This window comes from Anopheles darlingi, chromosome 3, assembly GCF_943734745.1.
Source record: "Anopheles darlingi chromosome 3, idAnoDarlMG_H_01, whole genome shotgun sequence".
Classification (NCBI taxonomy): domain Eukaryota; kingdom Metazoa; phylum Arthropoda; class Insecta; order Diptera; family Culicidae; genus Anopheles; species Anopheles darlingi.
The window spans coordinates 61,690,723-61,704,541 of record NC_064875.1 but is presented as its reverse complement, the minus strand read 5'-3'; the positions used below and the strand labels follow the sequence as shown (position 1 = coordinate 61,704,541).

The 13,819-nt window shown below is 52.3% G+C and overlaps 4 protein-coding genes across 5 annotated transcripts in view; 3 read left to right on the top strand and 1 right to left on the bottom strand.

Moving 5' to 3' along the window:
• Positions 1-1,290, top strand: part of LOC125957416 (uncharacterized) — a 1,992-nt gene extending 702 nt beyond the window's left edge. Inside the window, exons 2-3 of one of the 2 annotated variants that reach the window (XM_049690099.1) lie at positions 30-616; positions 680-1,290. In XM_049690099.1, the coding sequence (XP_049546056.1) occupies positions 30-616; positions 680-979 (887 nt within the window). In that variant the 3' untranslated portion in view covers positions 980-1,290. Of the gene's footprint in view, positions 1-29 lie in introns of both variants that reach the window. The other variant, XM_049690098.1, reaches the window with a different exon arrangement.
• Positions 1,291-1,386: 96 nt separating this feature from the next.
• On the top strand, positions 1,387-2,623 carry LOC125957420 (protein YIPF1). Its single transcript, XM_049690104.1, has 4 exons — positions 1,387-1,579; positions 1,643-1,845; positions 1,916-2,224; positions 2,310-2,623. Exons 1-4 carry the CDS (start codon positions 1,426-1,428, stop codon positions 2,574-2,576), a joined length of 933 nt encoding a protein of 310 aa, XP_049546061.1. The 5' UTR covers positions 1,387-1,425; the 3' UTR covers positions 2,577-2,623.
• A 103-nt stretch (positions 2,624-2,726) lies between these two features.
• Positions 2,727-4,088, top strand: LOC125957418 (tRNA N6-adenosine threonylcarbamoyltransferase). Its single transcript, XM_049690102.1, has 2 exons — positions 2,727-2,913; positions 3,098-4,088. The coding sequence occupies exons 1-2, from the start codon at positions 2,799-2,801 to the stop codon at positions 4,018-4,020; spliced, it is 1,038 nt and encodes a 345-aa protein (XP_049546059.1). The 5' UTR covers positions 2,727-2,798; the 3' UTR covers positions 4,021-4,088.
• On the bottom strand, positions 4,044-13,545 carry LOC125957443 (uncharacterized). Its single transcript, XM_049690140.1, has 8 exons — positions 13,359-13,545; positions 8,685-10,570; positions 6,690-6,890; positions 6,238-6,542; positions 5,581-6,167; positions 4,793-4,843; positions 4,551-4,729; positions 4,044-4,482 (listed from the first exon to the last, which is right to left on the bottom strand). Exons 2-8 carry the CDS (start codon positions 10,545-10,547, stop codon positions 4,108-4,110), a joined length of 3,561 nt encoding a protein of 1,186 aa, XP_049546097.1. The 5' UTR covers positions 10,548-10,570; positions 13,359-13,545; the 3' UTR covers positions 4,044-4,107.
• Positions 13,546-13,819: the final 274 nt, after the last annotated feature.

Here is a 13,819-nt window from a genome sequence, read left to right as displayed (position 1 = left end):
CTTTCTCGCCCATCCGTGTGGTTTTGCAGAATCGCTTAACGTCATGATGGAACATTGCCGCGACGCTGGCTCGCTGCTGGCGAAGAACATCGTGAAACCGGAGTACCTTTTCAAGTACCTGCAAAGCTACAACATACATCTACCACAGGACAGTACAAAGGCGATGCTGATCGAACACTGTCTGCAGCTATGGAGACGAAAGTACGGTGTCTCGGCCTGCTCCTCCGGTGCTGAGGGAATGACTGGCACACACTCTCGGTCTTTCGATCAGCCTGGCCCTTCGTCACAGTCACAATCGCAGTATGCCTTTCCTTCAACATCGGCCGATTCCAGTTCTTCCAGTGGGACCACGTTACAGAATCACATCGACAACTACAACGCACTGGCCGCTTCGACAAATGGTGTGTTCTTCAGTGAAAATACGAACGGTCCGGGAGAACAGGGCTCGGAGCCGCCCGGTCTCGAGCAGTACCCGGTGAACCTGCTTGCGCTCGACTATACGGTGTGGTTCTTTCTCAAGTGGAACCGCAATTCACTCGACGAGTCCGCCTTTTGGCTCGATGCCAGCTGTACGGTGATGCTGGAGATCAGTGAAACGCAGCAGGGCACGGAACAGGTGTGCGGTCCACAGGACATAATCAACCTGATCCTTACGCTTAAGTTCCAGTATAACTTCCAGCTCGTACCGAATATCATGTTCGACGGGTGCCAGGGACGAATTGTTGAATCGGACGTGCTGGCAATGTCGTGTGGCGTGGTGTACAACAATCAGCCCGGTCCGGACAATCGGTACGTGTGCTTGGGAGAGTTCGAGACGCTCATTGCGTTACGGAGGGATCCGATGGAGAACAATAACTGGAAGGTACGGATGATGAAGCTATACATCAGGTACAAGAAGGTGGACAACCTGCCAGCACTAGGGAATAGTAAAATGCTCAACAGTTGCCTTATGCTTCCGTTAACGATGGATGCCGTTTGATGAGAGGGTACGGGGTGGCTGCCCTCTTTCTCCTTTCTCCCCCGGTAGGGGTGTGCCTTACATTCTGAAGCTCAGCTCTACTATGCCGTTCGTTTGTACATCTCATAGAGAACACAGGCAGTTCGTCTCCGTACTTAAACCGAGGAAATTGGGGCGACGACGATTCAAGGGCACACATGGTTGTTCGCGTTATTGTGCCATGTAGCGATTGTTTATTTTCTTTTTATTTCTTCAACAGAACAGGGTGTGAAACACTGTATTATAGTGATCTAAGAATGGATCCCGTTTGTAAAACAATAAAAACCAAATTAAAAAAAAAAACGCAAAACGTGATTTCTTGTGCACAGCACTGTTCCGATTGAGCAACTTTGAGCAACTTTGAGCGCCTCCGTCAAGAAAACAAACAAAAAACGCACACGAAAACACGGTGGAAATTTTTCTCGAGGATGGAGCCGACGACTGCTGACGATTTGCTGTCCTTTAAAGAATTTCCCCTGATACAGGAAACCAGCGGTAGCAGCGCCCAGATAAACATAAATTCTCCACAACGATCTGCATCGATCAGTCCGACGAGGCAACAGGATGAGGGAACGGGTTCAGGTACGGGTAAAACCCCCACGCAATCGAGTGTCCTTCGGCTCACTTTCGTCATTCTTTATACAGGACAGGAAGGCCAGCAGGCGGGTAAAGGGGCCTCGATCTTCAGCTTCGAGTACTACCAAAAGTTTTTTGACGTGGACACAATGACTGTGGTTGATCGCATCGCCACCGCGATGATACCGAAACGTGCTCCGGCCAACTACTTGGAGCTGAACATCGCCACGAATCCCGATATGTACGGTCCGGTGTGGATTGTCCTAACGCTGGTAATTTGCCTGGGGCGGTGCGGCAATTGTTCTTTTTCTGTTGTCTAAAGCAATGTGTTTCGTTGATCAGATTTTCACCATTGCCATCTCGGGCAACATGGCCAGTTACTTGCAAAACACGGGAAACCATCATTGGAGGTACAACTTCCATCTCGTGTCGTACTCGGCCACGGCCATCATCCTTTACACCGTGCTCGTACCCAGTGCCCTGTGGGGTATCCTGAAGTGGAGCAGCCGACCGCACGAGCTGGACATTGAGGATAGCAATGATGATGAGACGGGCGGGGGTTCTCGGTCGCCAAGTCTACTCTCGCTTATCTGCGTGTACGGTTACTCCCTGGCCATCTACATTCCCGTTTCCGTCCTTTGGACCGTGCAGGTAACGATGGTTACTCTTCGTAGAAAACGCGAAATGCGTCGGATCTTCTAAACTGCCTCCCTTCGTTTTCGAATCCCTCGTCTAGGTCTCATTGATTCAATGGCTGTTGGTCATCACGGGGGTGTTCCTTTCGAGTTTCGCGCTACTGACGGTGCTGATACCGGCCATCAAGCGGTCAAGGTATTCGCTTTTCATCGTGCTTGCGATCGAGCTGGCCCATTTTGCGCTTGCTGCCGGGTTTATGCTGTACTTTTTCCACGCCCCCGACACCGAACCACCGGTGGAGACGCCCATGCACAAGCCCATCGCCAGCGTAGTGGTGAACACTACAATGCCAGTAAAGAAAATGTAATAGTTAATTAAGCGCTTAAATATATATTCACAAATATTCCAGATGCAGACCGAAATCCAACAATCCAGGGCGCAATTATTTCGTTGGTTATAAACTCATTTCCATGCCTGTTCAATTTTTTTTTTGTAGTCGCCGAGTTTGTTTACCTTTTGCCGGGGAAGACCAAAAAATTTCGGATTTTCCATATCAACGAATAATAGTAGGCTAAATTCAGTGTTCGAGATGGTCATTGCGATCGGATTCGAAGGGAGTGCCAATAAGATAGGCGTTGGAATCGTAAAGGATGGGGAAGTGCTGGCCAATGAACGGGAAACGTACATCACACCGCCCGGTGAAGGTAGCGCACGACCCTATGGCCAGAAGGTACTTGCAACCGGGTCTCCTAACGCTTAAGAGATGCGCCGGCAGAACAATTTCGGGTCTCTTAAACATTAGAAGACCCGGTTGCATACATTTTGCATACGGGGAGGAAATTAACGCCCCCCGATGACGGTTAATATTGGCGTTCCGCTTATTTTCAGGATTCCTCCCAAAAGAGACAGCCCAGCATCACCGGTCACGTATTTTGGACATTCTGAAACGTGCACTAGCAGCCTCTGGTCTTTCGCCACAGGACATCGATGTAGTTTGTTACACCAAAGGACCCGGCATGGCACCGCCGTTGCTGACCGTAGCGATCGTCGCCCGTACGGTGGCCCAAATATGGAACAAACCGATACTGGGGGTGAACCACTGCATCGGCCACATCGAGATGGGTCGTTTGATAACGAAAGCAGCGAACCCCACGGTACTGTACGTAAGCGGTGGCAACACGCAGATCATTTCCTACGCTTGTAAACGGTACCGGATCTTTGGTGAAACGATCGACATTGCGATCGGTAACTGTTTGGATCGGTTTGCCCGGATCATTCACCTGTCGAATGATCCGAGCCCCGGTTATAATATTGAGCAGATGGCCAAGAAGGGTCAAAACTATGTTCCACTGCCATACTCGGTGAAAGGGATGGACATGAGCTTCTCGGGCATCCTATCGTTCATTGAGCAGAAAGCACGACCAAAGGGAAGGCAGGCACGGAAGGCCAAAGTGGAGGACGCTGACCAGTGGACGGACGAAGATTTGTGCTTTTCGCTGCAGGAGACCCTGTTCGCGATGCTGGTAGAAACGACGGAACGTGCTATGGCACACACGGGTTCTCGTGAGGTTCTAATTGTTGGGGGTGTTGGGTGTAATGTGCGGCTGCAGGAGATGATGAGTGTGATGTGTGAGGAGCGAGACGCAAAGCTGTTTGCCACCGATGAACGGTTCTGCATCGATAACGGAGTCATGATTGCGCACGCCGGCTGGGAAATGTTCCGCAGTGGTACGCGGATGGCTTGGGACGAAACGACGATCACGCAACGCTTCCGAACAGACGAGGTCGAAGTGACCTGGCGGGATGATTGATGTACCGAAAAGTGGAATAAAATGACTCGTTGGTTCCTTGTTTCAATATAACAACTAAACTTTATTCGAACCGCCCCGATCATCTCTCTAGAGCTCACAATTGGCATACAAACTAGGACTGGCCGGTTTGCCGATGTTCATCGTAACGGCAACGGTCGGCCGTTCACCCTCATTCGCTAACCGGTAATGGTTTTCACGACCCACCTTCAGCTTGATCGGTATCATAGGGGCTGGTTTTCCCGTTTCTCGTGCCACGAAGTCTCTCAGCAACGGTGGAAGCTCGATCTCACGTGGGAATATTTTCTCTTGCCGTTCCACCAGCTTGCAGTAGGATTCTTCTTCGTGCTTCGACAGCAACCGGTAGTCGGCTTTGTAGGAGACACTTTCCACCTGCACCGGATGGGGACTCTTACGGCCACGGAACGTTTTCTCCATCGTTACGCGCACCTTCCGGTAGGGTTCCTGGAATAGAGTTGTACAGGGATTCGTTATTCGTAGCTGAAGGATTTTACTCCTATCCCGACATGTACCTCATTCGGCAGGGCTTCCACTTTGAGAATTTTCATGAAACTCGGTTCCGGATAGCGCTCGAACATGCTGCGCACCACGACACGTCCCACGCCAAAGTTCTTCAGGTTACCTACGATTTCCCAGAGCGTTTTGCCACGGAAATCCGTGGTCCTGCCGATGTATTTTATCGTTGCCATTGCTGGAAGGAGAAAGTGACCGTTATGCAACAGAACCATACACAATCACGCACCTTAAAACTTGCCAGTTTCCGAGGGTGGTCTTTCCGTGACTCCCGGATCTCGGCCGCAGATTTCTATACTCCCTTGGGTTGATTGAGAGTTGGTTCCGGTGGTGTTGTAAAAGGATTTGAATTTTTTTTTTTCGTGGTTTCAGCCCGGTCTTTTAGGGGGGAAAATCCACGAAATGGTTAAAAAAGGTTGAAATAAACTCCCTCAAAACCTCACAACCTCAACCTAACCTCAAAGTCAAAACAATAACGGCACAGGGTAGTCCATTTTTGCTTCGAATTTGAAATTTGTGGACAAAAATTTTATCGATAGTGCTCAAGCTGGGTTCAATCTGTAGCGCGCTTGTGCAACACCGCTCTGATCATGTTCCCTTTACCAGGCTGGAGTTCGGATTTCCTAGTAACTTTGAGCAGCAATCGATCCAACGACGATGGTTTTACAAATCCGAATAAATAGAATAATTTATTCCTGCGTTACTCTACGGGGACGTTACACAATAAATCTCATTTCACACACCACTCTCTACCGCCTCTAGTTCGTACCTCCGAATGCCTGCACATAGCATCGTACACTTTAACTCCAACCGGATAGCAGCACATGCCGGCACCCAGCTGAAGCAGTAGCTAGTATTATCGAATACAAACTGCCAACTGTATCTATACAAGAGCGAGAAGCGCTATACATCCGTTACTACGAGCACTACTGTGTCCTTACAAATCTATGCTGCACCCACCATGCTTGATATCAATAAATAATGGTAGAGCAGCCACTGGGTCATGGCGCCTTGCCTAGAATCGCCCACGGACCTGGTTAATCCAGTCGAGGTAATGGGCCACCTTAACGTACACACCGGGCACATTAGCCTGTCCGCAGCCGATACCCCACGATACGACGCCAACCACCTGCCAGACACCGTTTCGCTCGCAAACCAGTGGACCGCCACCGTCACCCTTGCAGGCATCCTTGCCTTCCTCACCACCGGCACACAGGAAACCCGGGTTAAGATTGTAGGAGAATCCGAGACGCGTCTGGCGGAGCTGATTCTGGCACTGGTAGTGGTTCACGATCGGCACGTCCACCTCCTTCAGGATGTTCTGGTACTTTCCGTAATCACCGAATGCATCCTTGCCCCAACCGGTAGTCCAGCAACGCTGGCCCGAGAAGTCCGTTTGCTTATCGGGCAGACAGGCGGGTGCAATGTGCGGTGCGCTGGTCAGATCCACCGGGCGATCCATCTTCAGGATGGCCAGATCGTTATCGAGCGTACCGGCGTAGTACTCGGGGTGCACCTGTACGGAAATGACGTCCCGCTCGATGTACGGATAGAACTCGACATCATGATTCACGTCCCACTCGCCGAGTCGCACGCGCAGATCGAATCCATTGTATCTGTAGATTAGAGGAGAGCAGTGGATGGTAAGTAAACCAGGTTCCAGGCTAGTAGACGGTCTACACTTACGTCTTGACACAGTGCGCTGCCGTGATGATGTACAGATTGTCGATCAGGGTACCACCGCAAACGTATACGGACTCCTTCGGATCCTTCTTCAAGATGGCTACCTGCCACGGGTACTCGCCGAACTCGCTATCACCATCGATGTACACCGGGTTCTTGATACGCCCGTTGATGCCCTGCGCATTGCGGACGCCGCACTTGCCGAGGTTCTGGCCGGGTAGATTGGGACGGTAGGCCGGACGACGGCAGCAAACCTGACGACCGTTGCACTGCTGCTGACCGGGCCGTGGACCATAGAAGGCTTGACGCTAGAATTTCATCCAAGCAAACCATGTCAGGTTAGAATCTCTGGACTTTCTCTTCTCATAAAAACCATTTGAATCAACGCTAGTACGCTTCTGGAACACTTCTACTGTTACCATTAAGTCCACCATTACCAATAGTCCTCTACCTACCTTCTCGGTGGAGTAAGATTTTTCTTGTATCGCAGCGTCAACGGCACTACCATGTTCGCCCTTCTCGATGGCGCTCGTTAGCTCACCCTCCAATTCCTTCGGTACCTCTACGTCAGTCGAACGCCGGCGACGACGACGACTGTTCGGGAAGCTGACGGTGTCGCTACCTTCGGCAAATCCCGGTGCCTGTGTCGGAATGCTCTGAGTAGGGGGAACAACAACGGCACGAAGGTTAGCACTGCCGCCTTGCTGCTGGCCACTGTAAGCTTGGTACTGCCGACCATACTGCGCTCGGTTCTGATTAATTTCGTTCGGTTGGTTCTGCGGGTACACGGACTGGTAATTGAAGTTGCCCGTCGGTACCGTGGCCAAGCTTCGATCGAACGTCACGTTGTTACTGCGACTCAAATCCGATGGATCGTACTCTATCTCCGGTCCAGCTTCACCTGTTAGCGATGAAGCATCACGGAAAAAGGGTGGCCTAGGGCCGGCACCCGGATGAAATGGGGGACCACCACCGAATCCGGGTCCACCAAAACCAGCTCCACCAAAACCGGGTCCACCCAAGAATGGCGGTGGTTGGTTGAAACCATGAGGCCCAGGTCCGGTGTAGATTGGACCCGGAGGCTTCGTGTAGATAAGCTCCGGCCCATGTCCATGCCCGACCAGTGGCGGCCGGGACAGGATCGGTCCGGGACCATGGTGCAGAGGTGGCGGCGGATGATGAGGATAGTAAACCGGCGGTGGTCTCGGATATCCGTGGTGCGAATGGTAATGCTCGTGCTGGTTAAACACGTGGTAGATGTTTTGCTTCTTGGCCGCCAGCAAATGGCCCAGCTTGTGTACCACATTCTCCGTCGGTGTGACGTGCAAATTGACCAGCGGTTTCAACACCTTATCCCCGTACTCATCCTTGGTCACCTGCAGTGACAGCAGCGGATTGACGTTAATCAATCCCAGATTCAAACCGTTCGCACCGATCGCCCCAAAGTAAGGATTCTGGGCCGGATGAGGCCCGTACGGATTCAACGGATAACCGGACGGGTACGGCAGACCGAAGGAAACGCCGAAGGTAGGAACGACTTTCTTGTCCCCGCCACCATTGTGGCCACCGCCAAGTCGCTAAAAAATAACGAAACAAACGGAGGGGGGGTTGACTGAAATGGACGCACATACAAACTCGCAGGCACACCACCTTTGCACACATACGCATAGGAACACACACACACACACACAGGCACACATACGCACATATACGCTCAAGCATAGGCTGTTCCGTCGACCGGTTAATAGGCAATAGGCGATTCCCATTAGTGCCCGAGCCGCACGGCCGTCTATGATGGCGTCCAGGCGATGTGATGTGAGATGTATGTGTGTATCCATGGTGCTCGCTTGCTGTGTTGGCTGCTGTGGTGTATGGTTGGTAGTCGTCGTCCGTCCGTCCGTCACGGTACTCCAGCAGAGTTTAGTGTGCGTCCTTTACAATCGCCCGCCCCGCAGTCCCGGTTTTAGCCAGCCAGCGGCTTAGTAGCAACAACCCCTCCAGTTGATCCGAAGATCGTGTTTGTTTTAGTGGCGGAAGCGGAAACGGAATGGTTCCTCCTCGTGTGTATTCGCACCCGCCCTCACCAGCGGCGTTCTGTTGGTCCGTTGTCCGTGTTTCGTGGTGTCCTTTGGGCAAGAACGGGAATCGAATCGCTTGGCCTACTGCACGTTGTACAAGAAAAATCTCTCTCCATCACACGGGATCACTGTAGAGGACGCTTTAAGGTTAGGACGGATGGGTGAAGACGGAAATGGCGTCATAAGGGAAGCAGGAGTTAAGGATTATGGCGCGGACAGGGAGATGGATAGGGATTATTCTTGTTTTCTGTGTGTTGAAGCGATTTTTGTTTAAATTCAGAAACGCAAGCCGAACGGAACAGTATTAGAGCGCAAATTTGGTTTTAGGTTAGAGCAGTACCACGGCTGTCTGAGATCGCTGGCGCAACTTACCGGTTCAATGTTGGCTTTTCCTTCGTTCGATTTACCCTCAGGCGTAGCGGCGGCTGCTTCACGTTTGCTGACCTTCTTGGCGACGGTCGTGGCCGCCGATTTGTCGCTAGCTCCCGAATCGGTGGTAGCGTTCTTCGGAACGCGGACCACCGTCATCGTACCGTTACCGTCGGTAATGACAACCTCATCGGCGGCTGCTTCGATGTCTGTCTTGAGATTACGCGGATCCAGCGGCAGAATTAGGTCATCCTTGCGTCCGATCACATCCTGAGCCGGGCACTGATCGTACGGTACGCAGACGCAGTCCTCGATGCCGTTACCATTAGCGAACTGACTGTACTGGCCACCGAATTGTCCACCATTCGAACCGAACTGTCCACCGTTGGAACCAAACTGCTGTCCACCATTCGAACCGAACTGTTGTCCACCGTTCGCACCGAACTGTTGGCCTCCATTCGAAGAGTACTGACCATTGCTGTACTGATTGTACTTGCTGTAGGCAGCGTTCTGCCCAGTGTACGATCCGAGACCGTTCGAAGAAGCCGGACCCTTAACGTTAAGTTCCTTCTTGTAGAGTGCCGGGTTGGAGGAATGGAAACCACCGTTTCCGGTGCTCTGGTACGCTCCGGATACCTCACCACTGTACAGCGTATTGCTGCCACTGCCGGTCGAGCCGAACTGTGCCGGGCCTTGGTTGTACAGACTCTGCTTCACACCCTGCTGCCCAAATCCGGACGTACCTTCGAACACCGGTTTCGATTGCGCGGCGTACGTAGCGGACTGACCGAAGCCGCCATTATTGTTCACACCCTTCAGTTCCTTGTAATCGAACTCGGCACCAGCCAGCGGCGAGAATCCACCGGCCGAACCCGATCCGGCACCATAGACACCACCATTCGCGGAGTAGAGTCCGGAGCTACCACTACCGACGACTGCTGAACCGCTCAACAGCGACGAATCGATCGGAATAGGATTGTTAACGACGACCGTCTTGGAATCGGATGCTCCATCAATATGGTGGTAATGATGGTGGATGTGCTGCTCGACCGGCTTAACCAGCGTACCTTCGTTCAGCACAATACCAGGCTTGGAGTAAGTCGGACCCTCGAAAATCTTATCACCGATGGGTTCGAATTCGAACGGAGGCGTATCGGATTCGTAGATCGGACCGACTGGTTTCGAAGGATAGGCCGAAGCGTAGCTGGGGCCAGTTTGGAATGAACCGGAAGGTCCACCGACGAATGGAGGTCGCTGCTGAGGTCCGGCGTATCCTATCTTGTGCTGCGGAACCGGCATTGGCTTCGGTGGGCCATAGGGACCCTGGTGTTGCTGGGGACGCGGCGGTCCTTGCGGAGGCGGCACGGGAGGACGCTGAGCATACTGCTGCGGTGGTAGCGGTGGTCCCCGTGGCGGTGGTCGACGAGGTGGTTGCTGCTGTTGAGCGTAGATCGGATAGTACGGCCGTTTGCCTTCGATCGCCTCTCCACCCTCGCACTGCATCAGACCGAGCGAACACAGCTTATCCTTGATGATGTTACGTGCCTGCGCATCGTCCGCATTCTGGAGGGCATCCTGTACCGACGGATCCGCGTACACCTCGTCGAAACCCTCGAGACTGCGGCCCTGACGTCCGCTATCGAGCAGGAAGTTCAGAATATCCTCATCGCCGACCTCCGTTGCGTTTTGCTGCTGTTCTGCGGGTAGTACCCCGATGTTCTGACGCTTCTCTCGTACCTTCTCCTCTCCGATGAGACTTTCGTCGAGCGGTAACCATCCCCACTCGTCGGCTGCATTCGTGGTGCTCACGGCAAGCGCGAGTAGCAGCAGTCCTGCTGCTGCTGCGGAAGTGATCAATCGCCTCATCTTTCGCCGGTGCCGGAAGCTACCTAGAGAGCGGAAGGGTAGAGAGGATGGTGGGCAACAGATCAGCCAGATGGACGCAAAAGGGGTTTCTTCCCCAACTACCGCAACTGCATCTAAAATCCCCCCTCCCCCCCCCCCCCCCCCCCGGCCTGACACAACAATGGCTTCGGAAGCGATATGGCGGAAGAAATTATTAACTCGCTGACCACGACGTGGCCGATCAAGACGGCCATGGAACCCAAGCCAACATCTCACACACACACACGTCGTCGGTGGAAGCCACATCTCCTCCTTTACCGCGGCTACTTCGATTACCTAACAACAATCGTGCAGTGTCAGCCAGTGGCACTCGTAGCCTCCGCTGATGCTGTAATACCTTGTTCCGAACTCTCCTCCTCCGCCGAAGAAAGAGAGAGAGAGAGAGCGAGAGCGAGTGGTTCCCTGCGGTCACTCGACCGGTGAAGTGATAAATGGGGGCTCAGCGAAAGTGACCGCAGCAGCAGCAGCAACAGCAACAGCAGCTGCCATCCAAGCAAGCGATTTGAATGTTTCTTCCCCGTCTTCGGTGAGGTTTGAACAGATTCGGCGATTACGCTGCAGAAATCCTATCCACCTAGGCGGCTCGGAAGGAACGGAAGTCGGACAGATGTTTTGCGAAACTATTACTGCTGCTGCAACTATCTTTTTGACCTCACCGAGACCCCTCGTGCCTCGTGTACACGCTACACGCTCTGGTGACGGATTTCCATTTTCACTTTTCCACCACCAAACAACGCGATTGGATGGTGCACAAGGGGGCATCCAGCATTTGTATAAAATGTTATCCGTTAATCTGTTTTCCCCGGCCCTGCCGTTCCGCTGGTATATGTTGGCATGCAAGTGAACCAGAAACACAATGGTGCCGCAACCCATGGCCCTTCACGGTACGCTGGTACGCCCTTCCGTCTTCTTTCGATTGAGACAAGACAAGACATTTTTCGGTAAAGAAAGTGAAGTGTGCGTGAGCGAGAGAAGGAGAAAGGGGTGGAGAGTCTGAAACATGACGCCATAAGGTGATGCGGGCAGAAACTCGTTTCGCGAACGGACAAACGAGGAAGGAACGTTGGTTTAAAAGTCAAACAACATCAGGAGGTCAGGCACACGGTGGGTGGGCTAGTAGAAGGGAGGGGAGGGGGGATCACTTTTACTTTCGCACGAGTTTAATTTGCCGAAGACGTTAATGCTACAGGAACCAGGAATCGTTCCAAAGCGAGAGTCGTTAAGTGTGTCAACGGATGAAACGGATACTTCCTCAGACGGTGGCGACGACGACAACGATGAAGCGATCATCATTCCGAAGGTCCCATATAAGGAAGGTGACCCACCTTCCTCCAAGGCGCACCTCCGGGGGAGGTGTAGTCGTCGTCACCGTCGCCACCGCGGTCGTTGTCGCGGTCGAAATGAGGTCGCGACCACCGAGCGCCTGACGATCGGTGTCCGTATGTGTCACGCCTCGTCCGCTGAAAGGTTGCATAACTGATCCCTCATCCAGTCTCATTAGCGCCATCACTAAAAGACGGTCCGCGAAACTCGGTTTCGGATCGTCATCGTTGCTTACACGCCAACGCACTCCATAAGTTGCCATCAGCTTACGCTGCGAGATCGCGAAAGATTATCGCGGGGAGGGAACAACTGTAACGCCGGAACGGTGGTGGTTGACGAAAAGTGAAATTAAAGTTACATATTTGTCTACCTTCTGCTCTCTTCCAAGGCGTGGGTGGAAGTTGGGAAACATAAAAACATTACGGAACGTCGCACCGTTTACGGTGCCGAGTCACTTTCTGAGTCTGACCGATCCGGCGAGGATTCGTGGTTACGTGAAAGATGAAATGTGTTGTGAATATGGCCGGCCGGAACGAACGGGTGAAAGAACTACCGGTGTGTGTCCCGTTTTTTTTGGGGGCGATCGCAAACGAATCGGACATTGTTGTTGTTGTTGATCGCTCGTCGGATTTGCATACAATGATCTCACCCTTAATCATTTCCGCGAGTGCAGCTAAAGCTCCTTCTCCGTCAGGCAAACCCAAGAGCCAAGAGGCTGGCGAGACTTTCAAACTGAGGCTTTCCCCGCGTCCAGCCACGGTTTTATGGTGATGATATTTATGGGGCGCCAGGGTTGTTTTTTCTTCTTTCTTTCTTTTAATTTCACTTCACACGGCCAGAGACTGGCTTATGCAACGCGGAGTGTGAGCGAGTAGTTGAAGCGACGACAATTGTATGACTTTGTGTCTTCAAAAAGACTTTAGTTGAAGTCTTCGGAAGACGCCAGCCATCGTTATTTCGTGTTAGATTCTTGTTCGATGGACAGTTCTTTTTTCATGACAAAGGAGAATGATCACTCTCGATCATCTATAATGATGCTTAAGGCAGCAATATTAATCAAATCCAGTTTTATGAGCTAGAATGTCTTGGATCGAGAACATCGAGTGGATGCGTCGAGAGGATTGCGAGATTCTTTAAAGTTCAAAGAACTCCCCTCCCCAAAAGAAAAGGGGCACGAAGAGAACAGTTATCCAGCTTTCCCTTTTCCCATCTCCAACGCGGGTGCGCGAAGACGAAGCCATCGGCATGCTAAGCCTTTCCCTTTCATCTTCCACCTAGTTCAATGGCACTGGACAAAGTGAGGTGTTCAATGGCTCCACTAAGCGGAGCGCTAAGCCTCCCTAATCTGCTTGGTTCTGGTACCGTTATTTCACGGTGCATGGATGGCGACGACGATGATGGCGATGATGATGATAGAGTTGGTGCCGTCACGTTTTTTTTGTCACTAACCTTAAGCCGTTTAGGGAGTCCCGGTATACACTGCACACTGCAACCAACCAAACCAACTGCTGCCACAGTCAACACAGCTCGTAATTGTCACTTGCACTCTTCGCGATCGTTTTGTCGTTGATTTCGAGTTTTTTTTTCGCGGTGTCCTGTGGATTCGTTTCGATGCTTTCACTGTGACGATGATGACGACGACGGCCGAGCACACACACACACACGGTCTGCTGTGGTCGACTGCACTGCTCCAACTGACTGCCCTAACCGGCTGGTGGATTGTTTTATAGAACCCCACCGCTCCGAAAATAAAGAAACAGAAACCAACCCCCGGCCCGATACACCCAACGCCAGTGAACGTCCCACACCACCCGCCCCGGTGTTGGTTGCCTCGGTCTCGTGAGGCCTCGGTTTGTTTACCTTTCGGCCTGGCTTCGTCTGCTGCTGCTGCTGCTGCACCATTCCCTCCC